The sequence below is a fragment of the Arachis ipaensis genome, chromosome B04 (genome assembly GCF_000816755.2).
Source record: "Arachis ipaensis cultivar K30076 chromosome B04, Araip1.1, whole genome shotgun sequence".
Lineage (NCBI taxonomy): Eukaryota > Viridiplantae > Streptophyta > Magnoliopsida > Fabales > Fabaceae > Arachis > Arachis ipaensis.
The window spans coordinates 7,042,646-7,059,414 of record NC_029788.2 but is presented as its reverse complement, the minus strand read 5'-3'; the positions used below and the strand labels follow the sequence as shown (position 1 = coordinate 7,059,414).

At 36.7% G+C, this 16,769-nt stretch overlaps 1 protein-coding gene and 1 long non-coding RNA gene across 14 annotated transcripts; one reads left to right on the top strand and one right to left on the bottom strand.

Annotated features, from left to right (window-relative positions):
* Positions 1,575-3,794, top strand: LOC107635944. Its single transcript, XM_016339492.1, has 4 exons — positions 1,575-2,033; positions 2,172-2,763; positions 3,097-3,536; positions 3,735-3,794. Exons 1-4 carry the CDS (start codon positions 1,575-1,577, stop codon positions 3,792-3,794), a joined length of 1,551 nt encoding a protein of 516 aa, XP_016194978.1.
* On the bottom strand, positions 6,634-10,887 carry LOC107638694. 13 transcript variants are annotated; one of them, XR_002360568.1, is made up of 7 exons: positions 10,604-10,887; positions 10,406-10,494; positions 10,042-10,157; positions 9,869-9,938; positions 8,180-9,211; positions 7,644-7,729; positions 6,634-7,250 (listed from the first exon to the last, which is right to left on the bottom strand). It is a non-coding gene; the product is annotated as an uncharacterized LOC107638694 (long non-coding RNA). The 13 variants fall into 13 exon arrangements; XR_002360572.1 differs by having other exon boundaries at positions 6,634-7,236; XR_002360567.1 differs by having other exon boundaries at positions 6,634-8,270; positions 8,387-8,401; positions 8,566-9,211.

Below are 16,769 nucleotides of genomic sequence, written 5' to 3'. Positions count from 1 at the left end.
TAATGTAACAAAAATAAAAAATATATTTTTATTTAATTTTATAAAAAAAATTTAGAAAAAAGGATAAATTAGTCCCTGAGCTTTTAAATCGTGGACAAATTCATCCCTTAAGATCTAAAAATACTAAAACGCCCCTTACTATTCAAAACGTGTGACGGATCGATTCTTCCGTGCAAAATATTGTGCCAGACGTAACGGAGAGGGGTGATCTGTCGCTTAGTTGGCGTGTGTTGGGCCTAGGTGGCAAGACGGGACCGTTGAGGAAGCTTGGTGTGCCCGTTGGGAAAAAGTCTTGGACAAATAGGTCCTTATGATTGAAAACGGCAACGTTTTGAGAACGTTGGCTGTAGTCACAATTCCAAAGAAGCCCATATCAATCACACACAATTCCAAAGAAGCCCTAGCACAGATATGTATGATCTTTTCCCTAAAAAAAAATGATTGATCTTCTTCCCGTCGTCGTCTTCGTGTAACGTTGCGCTAGTGAAGCTTCGTTGGTGGAGTTGCGGGTGTCATCGGTAGTGGTAAGTACCCTTAATGCGAAACTGAATGTGACTGTTACTTTTGAACGTTATCTGCTGTGCATGTCGTGGGTTGGGGTTTAGGTGTAATGTAGTGTTGGGAAGGGCATGGAAGATGAGTTGTGTGTGGTTTATGGCTTAGGTAGTTGTTTATTTGCTAATGCTTAGTGGTAATCGTTGAGTCANGAGTCAGGGCTGCATGTTCTGAGGGGAGATGCAGGCATCAACCAGATGCGGCAAGCAAAGATGACAAACAAAGATACTGATTAGTTCTATATATTCTTTGATCATCCTATTGATGACCCAGAACCTGTAGATTGTGCTGGAGAGGAAAACGTTGAGGCAGAGGAAGATGATGTTGGTGTTGAGGTGGATGAATTGGGTGAGTCATCGACGGAGCACGATAGTTACGAGAGCGCAAAGGATGAGCCGTATGCACCTCCACCTCCCGGTGATGAAAGTAACAGTGATAGTGGGGAAGATGTTGTCAGTGGGTCTGTGTCTGGCAGAGGGAAGAGGAAACAAGTGCCTCATTCCTCTAAGAGAATCCCTCAGCCAAGTAAGCAACCCAGGAAGCAAGCGCGACGTGTGTCTCAAAGAACAAGGTCTGCTGCAAGAAAGAAAAGGCCTGCCCATGAGCCCGAGGCAGGTGGGCCTGGTGGACAGCCCAGTGGATGTAGGCCTGCAGGGGAGCCCAATATATCTAGGCCTGCAACGGAGCCCAATAGGGCCAGAGGACCAAGGCCAGCACTAGTAGACTACGTGACTGATGTAGACATGGATAGTGATGATATTGTATGGGAGTATGAATCTGAGGAGCTGCATACACCTGTCTCTTCTGATGATGAGGGAAACAAACATCATTGACCTGAGTTCAATGACCAATATAGTTTCGGAGAGGGAAGATTTAAGCTTGGAACAAGGTTTGCAACAATTGAGAGGTTCAAAGAGGTGGTAAAGGACACCTTTATTGCTGAAGGCCGAGAGTTGGTGTGGATNGATCAACACTGGATCAGTAAAAAGGTGGAGAAGAGGATGGCAACGCACCCGCATATGACAACCCATGAAGCTATTGATTTTCTAAGAGAGGACTTTGACCTTACTGCACACCCAAAGATGGTGTATAGAGCTGTGAAGGAGGCAAGGGAGAGGATGATGGGTAACGAAAGGCAACAGTATGGCAAATTGAGGGATTACTTATTAGAGATACATAGAAGTAACCCTGGGTCTTCTGCATTGCTAGACCTGATCCCTCAGCCTCAAGCAGCCCCTATGTTTGACAAGTTATATGTTTGTTTTGAGGCCTGCAAACAAGGATTCAAGAGTGGCTGTAGACCATTGATCCACCTAGATGGATCATTTCTTAAAACATACCATGGGGGACAACTACTTTCTGCCATTGCACAGGATGCCAACAACCAGTTTTACGTGGTTGCATACGCAGTTGCAAGATTCGAGAATAAAGAATCTTGGAAGTGGTTCCTAACATGCTTACAAGAGGATATTGGTGATGTAGGCAACCACGGTTGGAATTTTATGTCGGATCAACAGAAGTTTAGTTCTCTTTTTGTCATTTCGTGTTTGTTGTCTTAGTCATTTACTGGATTATATATTGTTGTAAACATGGCTTCATGCCTTCATTGTTGTTAGGGACTGCTACCTGCACTGAAAGAGGTAATGCCTGGTGCACATGTTAGAAACTGCGTCATGCATATGTGGAAGAATTTCATAAACCGATTCAAGGATCTGTATATAAGAGAAATTGTGTGGAACTGTGCTAGATGCACAACCATCTCAGAGTTCAAGACAACCATGGAAAGACTGAAAGTAGTGAACAAGGATGCTTGGGCCTATCTTATGAAATTTGAACCTGCTACCTGGATTAGAGCATACTTTAGCCATGGTCCCAAGGTCGACAACCTAACAAACAACATGTGTGAGTCGTTTAACGCAAAGGTGGTGAAGTACAGAAGCAAGCCCATACTTACAATGTGCGAGGAGTTACGGTGCTATGTGATGCGGCGAATGGTTCAACACAAGAAACTTCTGGGGACTCATGAGGGAAAACTGGCGCCAGTACAAGAGAAAAGGCTACAGAGGCTTATCAAACCAAGCAACAAATGGACAGCAGAGTGGATTGGTGATAACGAGCACAAACGGTTTGAAATCACTCACAAGGGATCCAAAGTTGATGTGGATCTGATCAAACACAGCTGCTCGTGTAACAAATGGCAACTCACAGGTTTGTCAAGTTCCTGAATTTCAATATTACCATGCTGTGTATTTTTTTAATTTAAGCCTGCTGTGAATTCATAGTTGATGTGAATTTCAATTTTACTTATAGATGATGTTAACCATGTTGTGAATTTGGACATGCTTGGTGTGAATCTAATTAACATGCTGTGAATGTGTTGATATTAACTATGCTGTGAGTTTGTATTAACATGCTGTGAATCTGTTGATATTAACTATGCCGTGAACCTGTTAGTCATGCTGTGAATTTATATTAGTTCATTCAACTTTTATTCATGTTTATGCCATTTTGTTGTTGTGAAACTGCTGTTTTGTTGTGAAGGGATGCCGTGCATTCATGCTATAGCAGCAATCAGAAAACGGCATGATAATCCCGACGATTATGTTCATCCATGGCTATGTATGGAATCTATTAGAAAGACATATGAGCACTTCATCCAGCTAGTAACGAGTGAGGAATACTGGACAAGATCTGAGTTTACTAAGCCTGTTCCACCTGTGTTAAAAAGGCCGATTGGACGTCCCAAGGTACATAACAGACAGAAAGACCCAGCTGAGACTGTTATTGATGGTGACAAATTGAAGAGGAGTTTCTATGTCACATGTAGCAAGTGTGGTGAGAGGGGACACAACTACAAGACGTGCAAAGGGGCCCCATCCAACCCTAACTGGAAGCCAAAGATGAAAAAATCAAGAACAAATGCCAAGGACTCTCAATCACTTGTGGTTCTACCTTTGTCACAGTCAGCCCCCGAGGAAGAGGTAATCCTTACTTTCCCAGGGATGTAATTGTCCCCCCGATAATAAACTCAGGGATTTAAGTGTCTATTTTAGTTTTAGTTAGGGATCTATTTGTCTATATTTTCAGACTTCAAGGTTTTAAATGTCTTATGATATAATGTGCTTTTATTGGGACTGTTTAAACTAACTGGATACATTATACACAATGCCTCATCTCAGAGTGTGGAACAGAGTCCCCCTGCTGCTATGAACCCTCCTCATGTGAATATTGGAACTTGATTGAGATTTTGAAAAGCTTGAGAAAGGGTTTTGGTGTGCAAAAATCTATTCTTAGAGGTGTTGAGACCTTGAGAGCTTGTGGACAAGTGATTTGGAAGTGCTCCGGTTGAGCTTGGGAAATCGGCTAAGGTATGGTCTCGGTTTCCTGTATCTAAAATGTAATGTGGTGTGAAAACTTAGGCTAGAGGCCCTAAGATAGGAATTGAATTGTTGATGTTGTTGAATGGTTGAGATACATGATGTGGTCATATATGTAATTATGAATATTGATGCCTTGATTGTGTGATATATGAGAAAAATGCATGTTGTGATATATGCTTGATGAATGGTTGAGGTTGAATTTGGGTGAAACCATGTTGATGGTGAGTATGATATTGATTATGTATAATGATGATTGATTGAAAATGATATTGTTGGAAATTGGGATGAGGAAGGATGTATGACATGTTAATGTGTTTGTGATTTAGCCATTTGATTAGAATGGGTAAAATGGTTGGATGGTGGTTTTGTGAATTGTGGTAAAGTGTTAATGTGTGAGTTGAGGAGGCTTGATGTTGATTTTTTTTTGTATATTTTGATTGATTTAAAAAAAAGTTGAAATTGGTATGTTTTGGTTGATTTTGAAAAGGGATGAATTGGTTTGTTTTGAAAATGGCACTTTGTGGTTTTATATGAAAATATGATTTTTGGACATACTTTGACGGGACATAACTTGGACTCCGGATTCCCGTTTTGTGCCAAACTTGTTTAGAAATGAAATTGGATCCGGGATGTTCATGCCATTCAAAGAACGGGCGAAAAATGATTTAAAATGAAGAAGTTATGCCCGTTGGAAGATTGGGGGTTTAATCTGTGAATTCTGCAGCTTTTAACTTAGAAAAAATTTTTAGCAGAATACTCCCCACGCGTAGGCGTGCCTGATGCGTACGCGTCGTTTTTCAAAAACGTGCCATCCACGCGTGTGCATCGATGCGCTGCACCAAATGTCCAGCCATTTTCCCGAGAGTTGTGCCAGAATTGGGCCAGTTTTATGCGTGGGGCACAAACGCACCCACGCGTACGCGTGGCTGACGTGTACGCGTCATTTGGCTGTTTTCCATCCACACGTGCGCATGAAGGACGCGTACGCGTGGCCTTGTTTTCATCCCAAAGTTGATTTTTGAGTTTAAAAAGCCAAATTTCATACTTCTAAGCCTTCGATCTCACCCTTTATGTCTTAAATCATTATGATATGCCTAGCAATGAGAAAGGAGCTAGGGAATGTGGTAACTTGTAAATGAAGCAAGGGAAAAAATTATGATCAAAGATGATTATATGAGATACGGAGGATGGCGGTGGAAGTGCTTTATGTGCCATGAGCCGAAGGGCTGTATTTGTTGATAAATGGCTGATTCTGGATTGAACTGTGAGCCGGATGGCTGAGTTATTGCCATGGTTACGGCGGAGCCATTATTGATTATGGCTAAGTATTATTGCATATATGCGTATTGAATGAAATGTGAATGTTGCACTTCCACTATCTGAGATACGAGTTTCCCTGGGTGAAAGCAGTGGCTAGCCACCATATGCTCCAGGTGGAGACTCGATACTCTGCTGACCCTATGTCGTAAGTGTGGCCGAACACTGTGAAAGTTCCGGATGAGCTCGCCCCCATGAATATACACCAGTGATGGTGTTGGATATGGATTATGAGTATGATCATGATGATGATCGAGAATAACTCGAGTTGGGGATGCACGACAGAGGGATAGTCCAATGGTTAGCTACCAGGACTTGTCGGGTTGGCTATATAACCGACAGATGATATCATCAGCTATTAGGACAGACATACATCATATGCATACTATGTGAATTGTTTGAGATTGCCTATTCGACTGCATATTACTTGTTAATTGTCTAAATGCCTTATCTGTTCCTACTTGTATATCTCTTGTTTGATATAACTGTGTTTTTTATATTATACTCATGCTGGTGGTTGGGAGGTCTGAAGAAATTGGAAAGGGAAGTGTTAGTTAGACTGAAGAATCTTTAGTCAATTGCCATTTATGGTTTAACTTGTTTATAATCTTTGAATTATCTGTTGGAAGTTCTAGGATTGCCTTTGGCTTTCCCAGGACATTACATGTTAGATATGTGGGCACTGTTACTATACTGAGAACTCCCGATTCTCAGCCATGCAGATTTTGTGGTTTTCAGATGCAGGACGTGAGGCTTCTCGCTGAAGCATGCTGGAGACTTCTGGATTAGCGAAGATCCTTTGTTCTCAGGACTCTGTCTTGGTTTTATATGTTCTGCTTAGATACTTTTATCTCTATTAAATAATACAAACTGTGATGACTCTTCTTAGAGAAGATTTTGGAGAATAGGTTTTCTGTATTTATGTCCCTTTGGATTTCCTTGGGGTTTCTTACTTTATTTACCTGTATATATTGCTATGCTCGGACCGGTTATCTTCGCAACCGGATTTTGAGTTTTGATATTCCTGTTTTTGACACTCCTTGTATATATATAATCTTGCGATAGTTCTTTCCTTTATTCGTTACATTTTATATCGGAGTGTTGCGCTTTAGAGTTACGATTTTGTTTTACTCCTTTTCTTCAAAGGCTCCTAGTTATAATCATTATGCACACTACTATATGTACTAAATTTTAACTTTTAGAGGTCGTAATACCTTGCCATCTCTGAATTATGACTTGAGCATAAAACTCTGTATGGTAGGGTGTTACATAAAATAGAATTTTTTTTATTTTTCTAATTACAAAATAAACTTATTTTCATACAAAATAAATATAAATTTAATACAAATTTTTATCTAATTTGTATTCGAATATTTATAATATTACAAAAAATAAACAAATTCATCATATTATAAAACTAAAAGAAAATTATTATAAACAAGCAAGTCAATATAATTCAAAATGTAAACAAAGTGTATTATCAACTATAATCCTCAGTATATTGTTCAACCATATTAAATTTTACACAATTTTACATGTATTACAGAAATATTAACTGAATTCTTTCTCAAAAAATGGAAGTGAATCAGCATCCATCAACCATATGTGCATGAATTCTTCTTGAACCTGATAGGTTTTGATTCAGAAGAGTTGATCACCAAAGGGAAAGTAATTTCCTTATGGTGCTTTGTTCTTACTAGTTTCCCCACCACATTCCCTCTTGAACGAATCTCAAGGTTCATAGCATTCTTATTCCCATTAAATTTCTCAACAGCAGCTTCTTCTGAATGACATCCACTTCCTGTTGGATTAGAATCTAGTTCATTGTAAATAGAATCATTAAGTTCTAATTTTGACATGCCTTTCTCCATGGAAATTGATGATGAATATGCTGATGAGGGCAAGAGACACCAGTCCCCTAATTGGCAATTTGCATGAGCAAAACAGGACAACAATTTTAAGTTCTTTGGACTTTGCTCTTCATCTGGTGCAGTATAACTAATAGAAGTTTAGTGTAATAGAATCAGCTAAGAAGTTATAACAAAAAGAGAAACTCCACAATAACAGTACAATTTTGATGAATTGCATTTGACTAAGCAGTGATGGCAGGGATGGCAGTCGACAGAGTTTCCTATTTCTACTGCTATTTTTCAACGCAGTGATGGCAGTCGACAGAGTTAGCAAACACTAAATAAAGCAAATTAAAACCATATAATTGCAAGTTTGTCAAAAGGAAAATTTTTAATACTTCAAGAGAGAGTGGGGTAGAAGATGAAAAGGAAAATAAACTAAAGCAATTTGCAATGCAGAAGACATACTTAAACTATATAATTGCAAGTTTGTCAAACATCATATCATAGAATCATAGTAGCTTCTTCTTAGCAGACTTACAATGATGCATTGTGTGCTCTGTAGTTTATAGCATTGTACTCAAATGAATTGCTTCTTGCAATCTTTTATCTTCTGCTCTCACCTTTCTTTGAATTCAGCAACACAATCACCACAATCAAAACATCATCAATAATCAAAAAAGGATAAAAGCTTAAAAAAATTATTTGAAGATTCTTATAAATTGGAAAATTCAAATTGTCTTTATATTTTAAAAGCTTCTTGTTAGGTTTATATGACTAGTCAGTGGTTCTGTTGTGTTGGCCTTACATCGAGGAGAAATTCAATTGTTAATATAGATTATTAGGATCGATTGCATTTTCCATCAAATGTTGAAATTCTTCCTTTTTCCATTAGAAACCTTTGCAATTGGGGAGCCAGATTGAAAATTTTGATGACAGTAATCACAGGAACCAAATTCAAAACTTCTTAAGTCATATTGTTAAAATAGGATAAATTGTCTTCATCAGTGATATTACCAAGTGAGAAATAATGGTCGATGTCTTAAAAGTCTATTCCATCTACTACTGAAGACTTACCAAGCTTAATCTCAGACGTGGGGTTGCCAAGAGCATGAAGCAATCCTACTGTACCACAAGCATTACCCACAGTTTGCTTCATAAAATATATCTATTTTTGAGACCCTTACCCGGCCCTAAACCCGATGAAATCACACCAAATTAGCCTCTAAAGTGTTTGGGACCGGGCCGGGCCTTCGGGCCGGGCCGGGTCTGTGCACCCCTAACTTTACTGCTATATTCCTCAAAAAAAACCCTCAAAAAAGGTTGTTCATAAAAAAAATCAAGGATAATGCACTATGTGCTAACCAGAATAGAATTTTATTATTTTTCTAAATATTGAAACATGCATGTAAAGTGTCGTAAAATTGAAAATGCATATCCACAAACAGATTATGTGCACTCACCCTTTTTTCATGTTCCTGTTGCAACCTCTCTTCTTCAGTCTGGTAATATCAAAATGTTTTAAAAAATCAGAAGAAAAGAAACAGCATAGTCATTTCTAGTACTTAACACGTTCTTTTCTTCCAAACAATAATAATCATTTCTAGTACTGAATGGATATGAGGAAGGATCTAAATTCTAAAAGTGACTTATAACCTTCCCTCATTTAGTTATAATTTGATTATTCCATCCACATGGAAAGCTGAGCAAAAGAATCTCAAACTTCAAATTATTAATATTATTCTTCATCAAACGTAATAATTGAATCACAGATTAATTCATCCATGCTGACATAAGATCAAGCCACATCCACATTTTTCTTTTATCTTTTTCTCCCTCTAGATGTGGCTAAATAAATTGTCACCTCTTTGACCTCCCCATATGTCCCAAATATGGGCTAAGATAGCACCTATGAGTAACCTGTGTCAGGTGAATAGTGTCAACAACTATTACAAAGTTGTCCAATATGTGTATGTATGATTTTGTTAATTACCTTGGAAGACCATAAAGAACAAGAATAGCTGTAACTTCACATTTTCTAGTCAGTTTTTTATGTTAAGTTCTCATTCCTATGAATCTATGCCCTCCCATTCTTGGCCATCTATGTACCTGAAAGTATAGTAACAAAATCATGATTAGTAGAGATTGATAAACACATTCTAATAAGATAAAACTATAAACAAGCAAGTGTTTCTAAACAATCATACACTGGTGACAGTTTGCTCTTCTGAGAGGCACAAACCCTTCTGAGAGGCACAAACAAGCAAGTGTTTCTAAACAAGCAAGGATAGTTTTCATTGAAAATTTGAAACCAAAGAGATCTGACCAAAAATAAAAATTGATACCAAAGAGACACATTATGTCTGAAATTATCAATATTTATGTCCAAAAAACAAGACTCCATTATTTATTTATTTAGTTTCTGATAATTAAATTATGGCTCAACATTTGAAGTTAATGGAATAAATATTAGAATAATAAATTTAAAAAATAAAATTCTACAAACATAAAACCTAAATAAACTCCATTTATTCTACTTTTAAATTTTGGCAAAGGGAAATTGGCCTAACATAACATCCCTCATTCCCTCCAAACTTAAAAGTATTAGATCCTTTAAGCTGTAGTGTTTTTCTTTTCTTCCCCCAATTTGATTACTCCATTTCCACTTTTCAATTTCTTTTTCTCTTTATGATAAATTTTAACTGAAAAAAGCTTTGAGATAAAAATAGTAAGCACAAGCATTAGCACAAAAACAATGAAACAAACCTTCTGATCCTCATGTTTAAGCTTAGTTTGATAATTGGAGTCTACAACTACAAATTCTCCATTCCCAACCCTATTATTTGATAAATAGAAGAGTGAGTGAGTGAGAGATAAGGTATATTTGATAAATAAGAGAGTGAGTGAGGGAGAGATAAGAGAGTGAGAAAGAGAGTAACTTGAGGTTAAATCAAAGGCATGATGATAGTGCTGTTGTTGAAAGACAAGAGCAACCGCAAGATCAGAATCAATTAAACGTGTTGTTGTCTTTGGAGTTGTGTTAGTGTCATCTCCCCTGTTTCAAAAATACTGAAAAGAATGAGTTATCTGTCTGTAATTCAGCAGATTCAGACAAGGACAAGAAGGAGGAGCCAAAATCAAGTCATAAAAAGAACAGGAAGGAACAAGAATATGCATGCAAATTCCAGATAAAATATCTCAACAATTCAAATATATAGTTCATAAACAAACTTCAATCTATACTACAATAATAGAAATTATGTTTCAGATTTCACAAATTACAGGAATATACAAAATTCATACCTTAGAATTTAGAAACTCCGTTCTCTGCAGCAGTAACAGCTGATTTGCAAACATAAGAGCTCTCCTCGATCGTATTCTTTGATTTTCAACTTCAATCAAAACAGGGAAGGGACAGGGTTAGGGATAGGGATAATGAAATCGAAACAGAATCACAATGGAAGGGTTAGGGCTAGGGACGAGAAGGAGGCGGAGGCATACCTGAACTAACAGCGACGCGAAGAGATGATGACAAACCTCCGGCGAGGAGAGAAGAAGCAGCGCGAGAACGGCGGCAGAGGGAGCTCGTAAGATAAGAGCACGGCCGAGAGAGCTCGTGTGACGACGAAAGGAGCAAACGCATTGAAAGCAGCGGTGGAAGGAGCTCGTGCGACGCGAGCGGTGGCGGCGGTGACAGCGGAGGACATCACATCATAATTGAAGGAGAAGGGGAGAACGTGAAAAAAAAGTGAACCGAAGGATTGGGAGTAAAGTGACCCATCTTCTTATTCTAATATTTTCGACGGAAAAATTTAAATTATAGACGGATTTTCTGTTTGTAATAATTTAATAAAATGTAACATTTTTGTCCATTTAATTACAGATTGATTTTCTGTTTATAACTATTTTCCACGGAAAAAATTAATTTTTTCATTAGAATTATCGACGGATTCTCTTTTTCGTCTGTAATTTATGCTAATTCATTTTTTTTTGTTTTTCAACAAAAAATTTTTCTAAAATTCTGTCTGTATTTTCGTGGGATAAAATTCGTCGGAAATATCCGTCCGTAATAAATAGTTTTCTAGTAGTGAACAACAACAACAAAGCATTGTCTCACTAGGTGGGGTCGGCTACATGAATCAAACGATGACATTATGCTCTGCCATGTATCATGTCTATAGAGAAACCGTTTACATGTAGATCTCATTTGACCACCTTATAGATAGTCTTTTTAGGTCTTTCTCTGCCTTTCACCCCTTGTTCATCTTCCATCTCATCCACCCTCCTGATTGGGTGTTCTGTCAGTCTTCTTCTCACATGTCCAAACTACCTGAGACGCGATTCAACCTTCTTTTCCACAATGGGTGCTACTCCAACTCTCTCCCTTATATCTTCGTTCTTTATTTTATCCAATCGCGTATGACCACTCATCCATCTCAACATCTTCATCTCTGCCACACTCAGCTTATGTTCGTGCTCTCCTTTGGCGCCCAGCACTCCGTACCATAAAGCATAGCCGATCTTATAACAATGCGATAGAATTTACCTTTTAAGTTTTAAAGGCACTTTTTTGTCGCATATAAAACCAGATGCACTCCGCTATTTTGACCAACCTGCTTGGATCCTATGATTTACATCCTGTTCAATCTCTCCATTATCCTGTATGATGCACCTAAGATACTTAAAACTTTTAACTTTCTGTAGGATATTTTCTCCAATCTTCACCTCTATATTAAGGTTTTCCCTTCTTAGACTGAACTTACATTCCATATATTCTATCTTGCTACGCCTTATGCGCAGACCATACACTCCTAGAGCTTATCTCCATAAGTCCAACTTTTTATTTAAGTCTTCCCTTGACTCTTCCATAAGGACGATATCATCGGCAAAAAGCATGCATCATGGCACATGCTCTTGGATGTGATCTGTGAGTACTTCCAAGACTAATGTGAAAAGGTATGGACTTAAGGATGAGCCCTGGTGTAATCTTATACCAATAAGAAATTTCTCTGCCACACCACCTTGAGTCTTCACACTAGTTATGGCCCCATCATACATTTCTTTAATTGCATGAATATATGCGATCCTTACTCTCCTCTTTTCTAAAACCTTCCATAAGACCTCCCTTGACACATTATCGTACGCTTTTTCCAAATCAATAAACAACATATGTAGATCCCTTTATTACTACGATACCTCTCCATCATCCTTCTTAATAGGTATATCGCTTCGGTGGTGGATCTACCTGGCATAAATCCAAATTGGTTCTCTGTTACTTGTGTCTCTTTTCTCAACCTCCATTCTATCACCCTTTTCCATAACTTCATGGTATGGCTCATGAGCTTGATCCCTCTATAGTTTCCGCAACTTTGTATATCTCCCTTATTCTTGTAGATAGGCACCAATGTGCTCTTTCTCCACTCATTAGGCATCTTCTTTGACCTTAAAATCTCATTAAAAAGCTTGGTTAATCAGTTGATGCATTTTCCTCCAAGGCCCATCCAAACCTCAATCGGGATATTATCAGATCCTACTGCCCTGCCATTTTTCATCTGCTTTTGAGCCTCTTTTACCTCGAAGTCTCGAATCCTTCGATAGTAGTCAAAGTTTTGATCTTCTTCCCTTGTGCATAACCGACCAAGGCTAAGAAGAGTCTTCTGTCCTTCATTAAATAACTCGTAGAAGTTGCTCTTCCACCTTTCATTAATCTTCTCCTCTTGAGCCAACATCTCTCCATCCTTATCCTTTATGCACTTAACCTGATCCAAATCTCTCGTTCTTCTTTCACGGCTCTTTGCGATTCTATATATACATTTTTCTCCTTCTTTCGTGTCCAAAGACTGGTAGAGACCCTCATATGCTCTTGTTCTTGCTTCACTTACAGCCACTTTTGCCTCTTTCTTAGCCGCCTTATATTTTTCCCAATTATCTGCATTGCGGCATAAAGACCACTCTTTAAAGCACTCCCTTTTTATCTTTATCTTTTCTTGTACACTCGCATTCCACCACCAGGACTTCTTATCTCTGGGTCCTATTCCTTTATATTCACCAAAGCTTTCTTTTGCTATTCTTCTAATAACTTCTGTCATCTCCCTCCACATCTCTTCCGTGCTTCCATTCCCATCCCACTTTGCCTCTTCTCCTACCCGTCTTAGGAAGCTTCTTTGTTCCTTACCTTTCATCCGCCACCACCTCGTCCTTGGGTTCTTCGTATGATGTCTTTTCCTCAACTTTTGCTCAACGCGAAAATCCATGGCGAGCACCCTCTGTTGTGTTGTCAATCTCTCTCCCGGGATAATTTTACAATTAATGCAAAATTTTTGGTCGACTCTCCTCAACAAGAAAAAGTTGATTTGAGAGCTTGTCATGCCACTCTTATAGGTTATAAGATGTCCGTCTCTCTTTTTAAAACATGTATTTGCGATGAGAAGGTCAAAGGTTGAGGAGAAGTCCAAAATAGTTTTACCCTCGGTATTGATCACCCCGAAACTATGGCCTCCGTAAATACTTTCATACCCAGTCACTTCTCTTCCAACATGGCCATTTAAATCTCCTCCTAAGAAAATCTTATCTCCCGAAGGTATGTCTTGGATCAAACTCTCTAGATCCTCCCAAAATCTTATCTTGTGTTGTTCGTCCGAACTCACATGCGGTGCATAGACGCTAATCACATGAAAAGCACCTCCCTCTACCATAAGTTTGATAGAGATGATCCGATCTCCCACCCTCTTGACATCCACTACGTCCTTCACTGCTTATCCACAATAATACTAATCCCATTCCTATTCTTCACCTTTCTTGTATACCAAAGTTTAAAACCAGAAGTATCCAACTCCTTAGCCTTCGCATCAACCCATTTTGTTTCTTGTAGACACATAATGTTAATCTTTTTCCTTGTCATTGTGTCCACCACCTCTATGGACTTTCCTGTTAGAGTGCCTATGTTTCATGTCCCAAATCTCAACCTTCTGTCACTCCAACCTTTACCTTTTACTTTGTGAATTAGCTTATTTACCCTCGTCCGTTGACGAAAACGCGGGAATCCTTGCTCATTTAACACTACATCCGGACACTAATGCAGTGACTCTTGCTTATTTGACACCGTACTCGAGCCATACAGCGCGTTGCTTCTGGGCAACGACCTAGTTTTAGCGCAATAATATTTTTGATTCATGTCATGGCTATTCGACTATATTTTTATGTTGGTTGTCGAAGACCTAACACAATCCTCATCATTTATCCGAATTTGAGACCGACTATGTACTGCAAGTGTAACATAAGCAGAATTTTGCTGCAATATGTTGCATCTATGTTAACTTTCTTCCGTCTTTTAGAGGAGGCCTCCAGGTAACTTCTCTGTCCCCAGCGGAGTTGAATAATTGTTTATTTCGATGGCTTTATGTCTTATGACTTATTATCACTAATTTCCAAGCGTATATTGTCTCTAAACATAAGTTCTTACCAAATCTTAATTAAACTAAGCGAGGTAAATTTTAGATAATTAAAGACCACACGACAAAATTATAATTCTAAAATATAACCAAAAAAACTCATAAAATTTAAATAATGAGTCACCATTTTATTAATTTTAAAAAACAATAATTACAAATAAAATACAAAAAGATCTAAATTCTAGATCTTGAAAGCACCTAAGTTTTAGAAACATTGTATGTTATCTTTTTAGGAGATGCATGGGGATTATTTTTATTCCTGAGATGATAGAAATTTTTACCCCTGAGATAATTGAGATTTTTATCCAAGAGATTATTGATATTTTTAGAGGATTATTAGGAGATTAGCATTTTTGTTAAATTCTGGTCAGCATTTAACTATCAAAAGAAAATTAAATGATTCTACACCATTAGATACAATCTCACACCATTAAAAACATCATTGATGGTTAAAACCCACAAAATCTGCAGGTCCCTAGACTTTCTCGTATTTTTATCTTTGAAGTTGTTGGTACTTTTACCGTGCAAAATGTGTTTATTTTTATGGCTAAAGAAATTGGTACTATTACCCTTCAAGAATGTGCTCATTTTTAGATACAAGGTGGATAGACCTGTCGATGAGCCAATGGTTGAGACCATGCTGAAGATAATAGTGACAATTTACTAACTACTACTTGATTTGAAAAACAAAAAAACAAAAAAACTACATACTTTATGTTACAAAAAATAAAAATAAGAAATCATCTACATGATTCCAACCAAATAATAATATTACTACAAAATTGTTTGTGTATCATTAATTTTACTGAAAAAAATATTTTTAATATTTTTTTTAGTTTTTTAATATTAAAGTTAACTTTAGCTTTTTTTTAATTTCATTATAGAATTTTCAAAAGAGAGAGAGTTTGGAGGATATAAAGAATTTATTGGCTGCAAGTATAGAGAAGATATGTATAAATCAAAATTTATTGAGATGAATTGAGATGTGAAAATAAAAAGTAATGTAGTAATTTGTCATGATCCATAGTATTTTTATGAATTATTAGTTGTTAACTTCATGCTAATTTATCACGTAGAAGTTGTTATCATTTGAAATTCATTAGTAGTTTTGTCATGTAACTTACACTCTATATTTCTATTCCATGAAATTAGTAAAAAGAAGGTCAATCAAAACCACGTAGAATAGACTAAAGAGAGTACATAAAGAGTACATAGTCTATAGAGAGTTTGGAGTATATAAAGAATTTATTGGCTGCAAGCATAGAAAAGATATGTATAATTCAAAATTTATTGAGATGAATTGAGATGTGAAAATGAAGTAGTTTGTCATGATCCATAGTATTTTCATGAATTGTAAGTTGTTAACTTCATGCTAATTTATCACGTAGAAGTTGTTATCATTTGAAATGCATTAGTAGTTTTGTCATGTAACTTACATTTTATATTTCTATTTGATGAAATTAGAAAAAAAGAAGGTCAACCAAAGCCACGTAGAATAGATTAAAGAGTACATAAAGATTACATAGTATATATAGAGAGTTTGGAGGATATAAAGAATTTATTTGCTACAAGTATAGAAAAGATATGTATAAATCAAAATTTATTGAGATGAATTGAGATGTGAAAATGAAAAGCAATGTAGTAATTTGTCATGATCCATAGTATTTTCATGAATTGTTAGTTGTTAACTTCATGCTAATTTATCATGTAGAAGTTGTTATCATTTGAAATGCATTAATAGTTTTATCATGTAACTTACATTCTATATTTCTATTCCATGAAATTAGTAAAAAAATGTCAACCAAAGCCACGTAGAATAAATTAAAGAGTACATAAACATTACATATTATATAGAGATATTATATAGAGAGTTTGGAGGATATAAAGAATTTACTGGCTGCAAGTATAGAAAATATATGTATAAATCAAAATTTACTGAGATAAATTGAGTTGTGAAAATGAAAAATAATGTAGTAGTTTATCATAATACATAGTATTTTCATGAATTGTTAGTTGTTAACTTTAATTTATGCTAATTTATCACGTAGAAGTTGTTATCATTTGAAATGTATTAGTAGTTTTGTCATGTAACTTACATTCTATATTTCTATTCCATGAAATTAGTAAAAAGAAGGTCAACCAAAACCACGTAAAATAGATTAAAGAGTACATAAAAATTACATAGTATACAAAAAATTTAGAGGATATAAAGAATT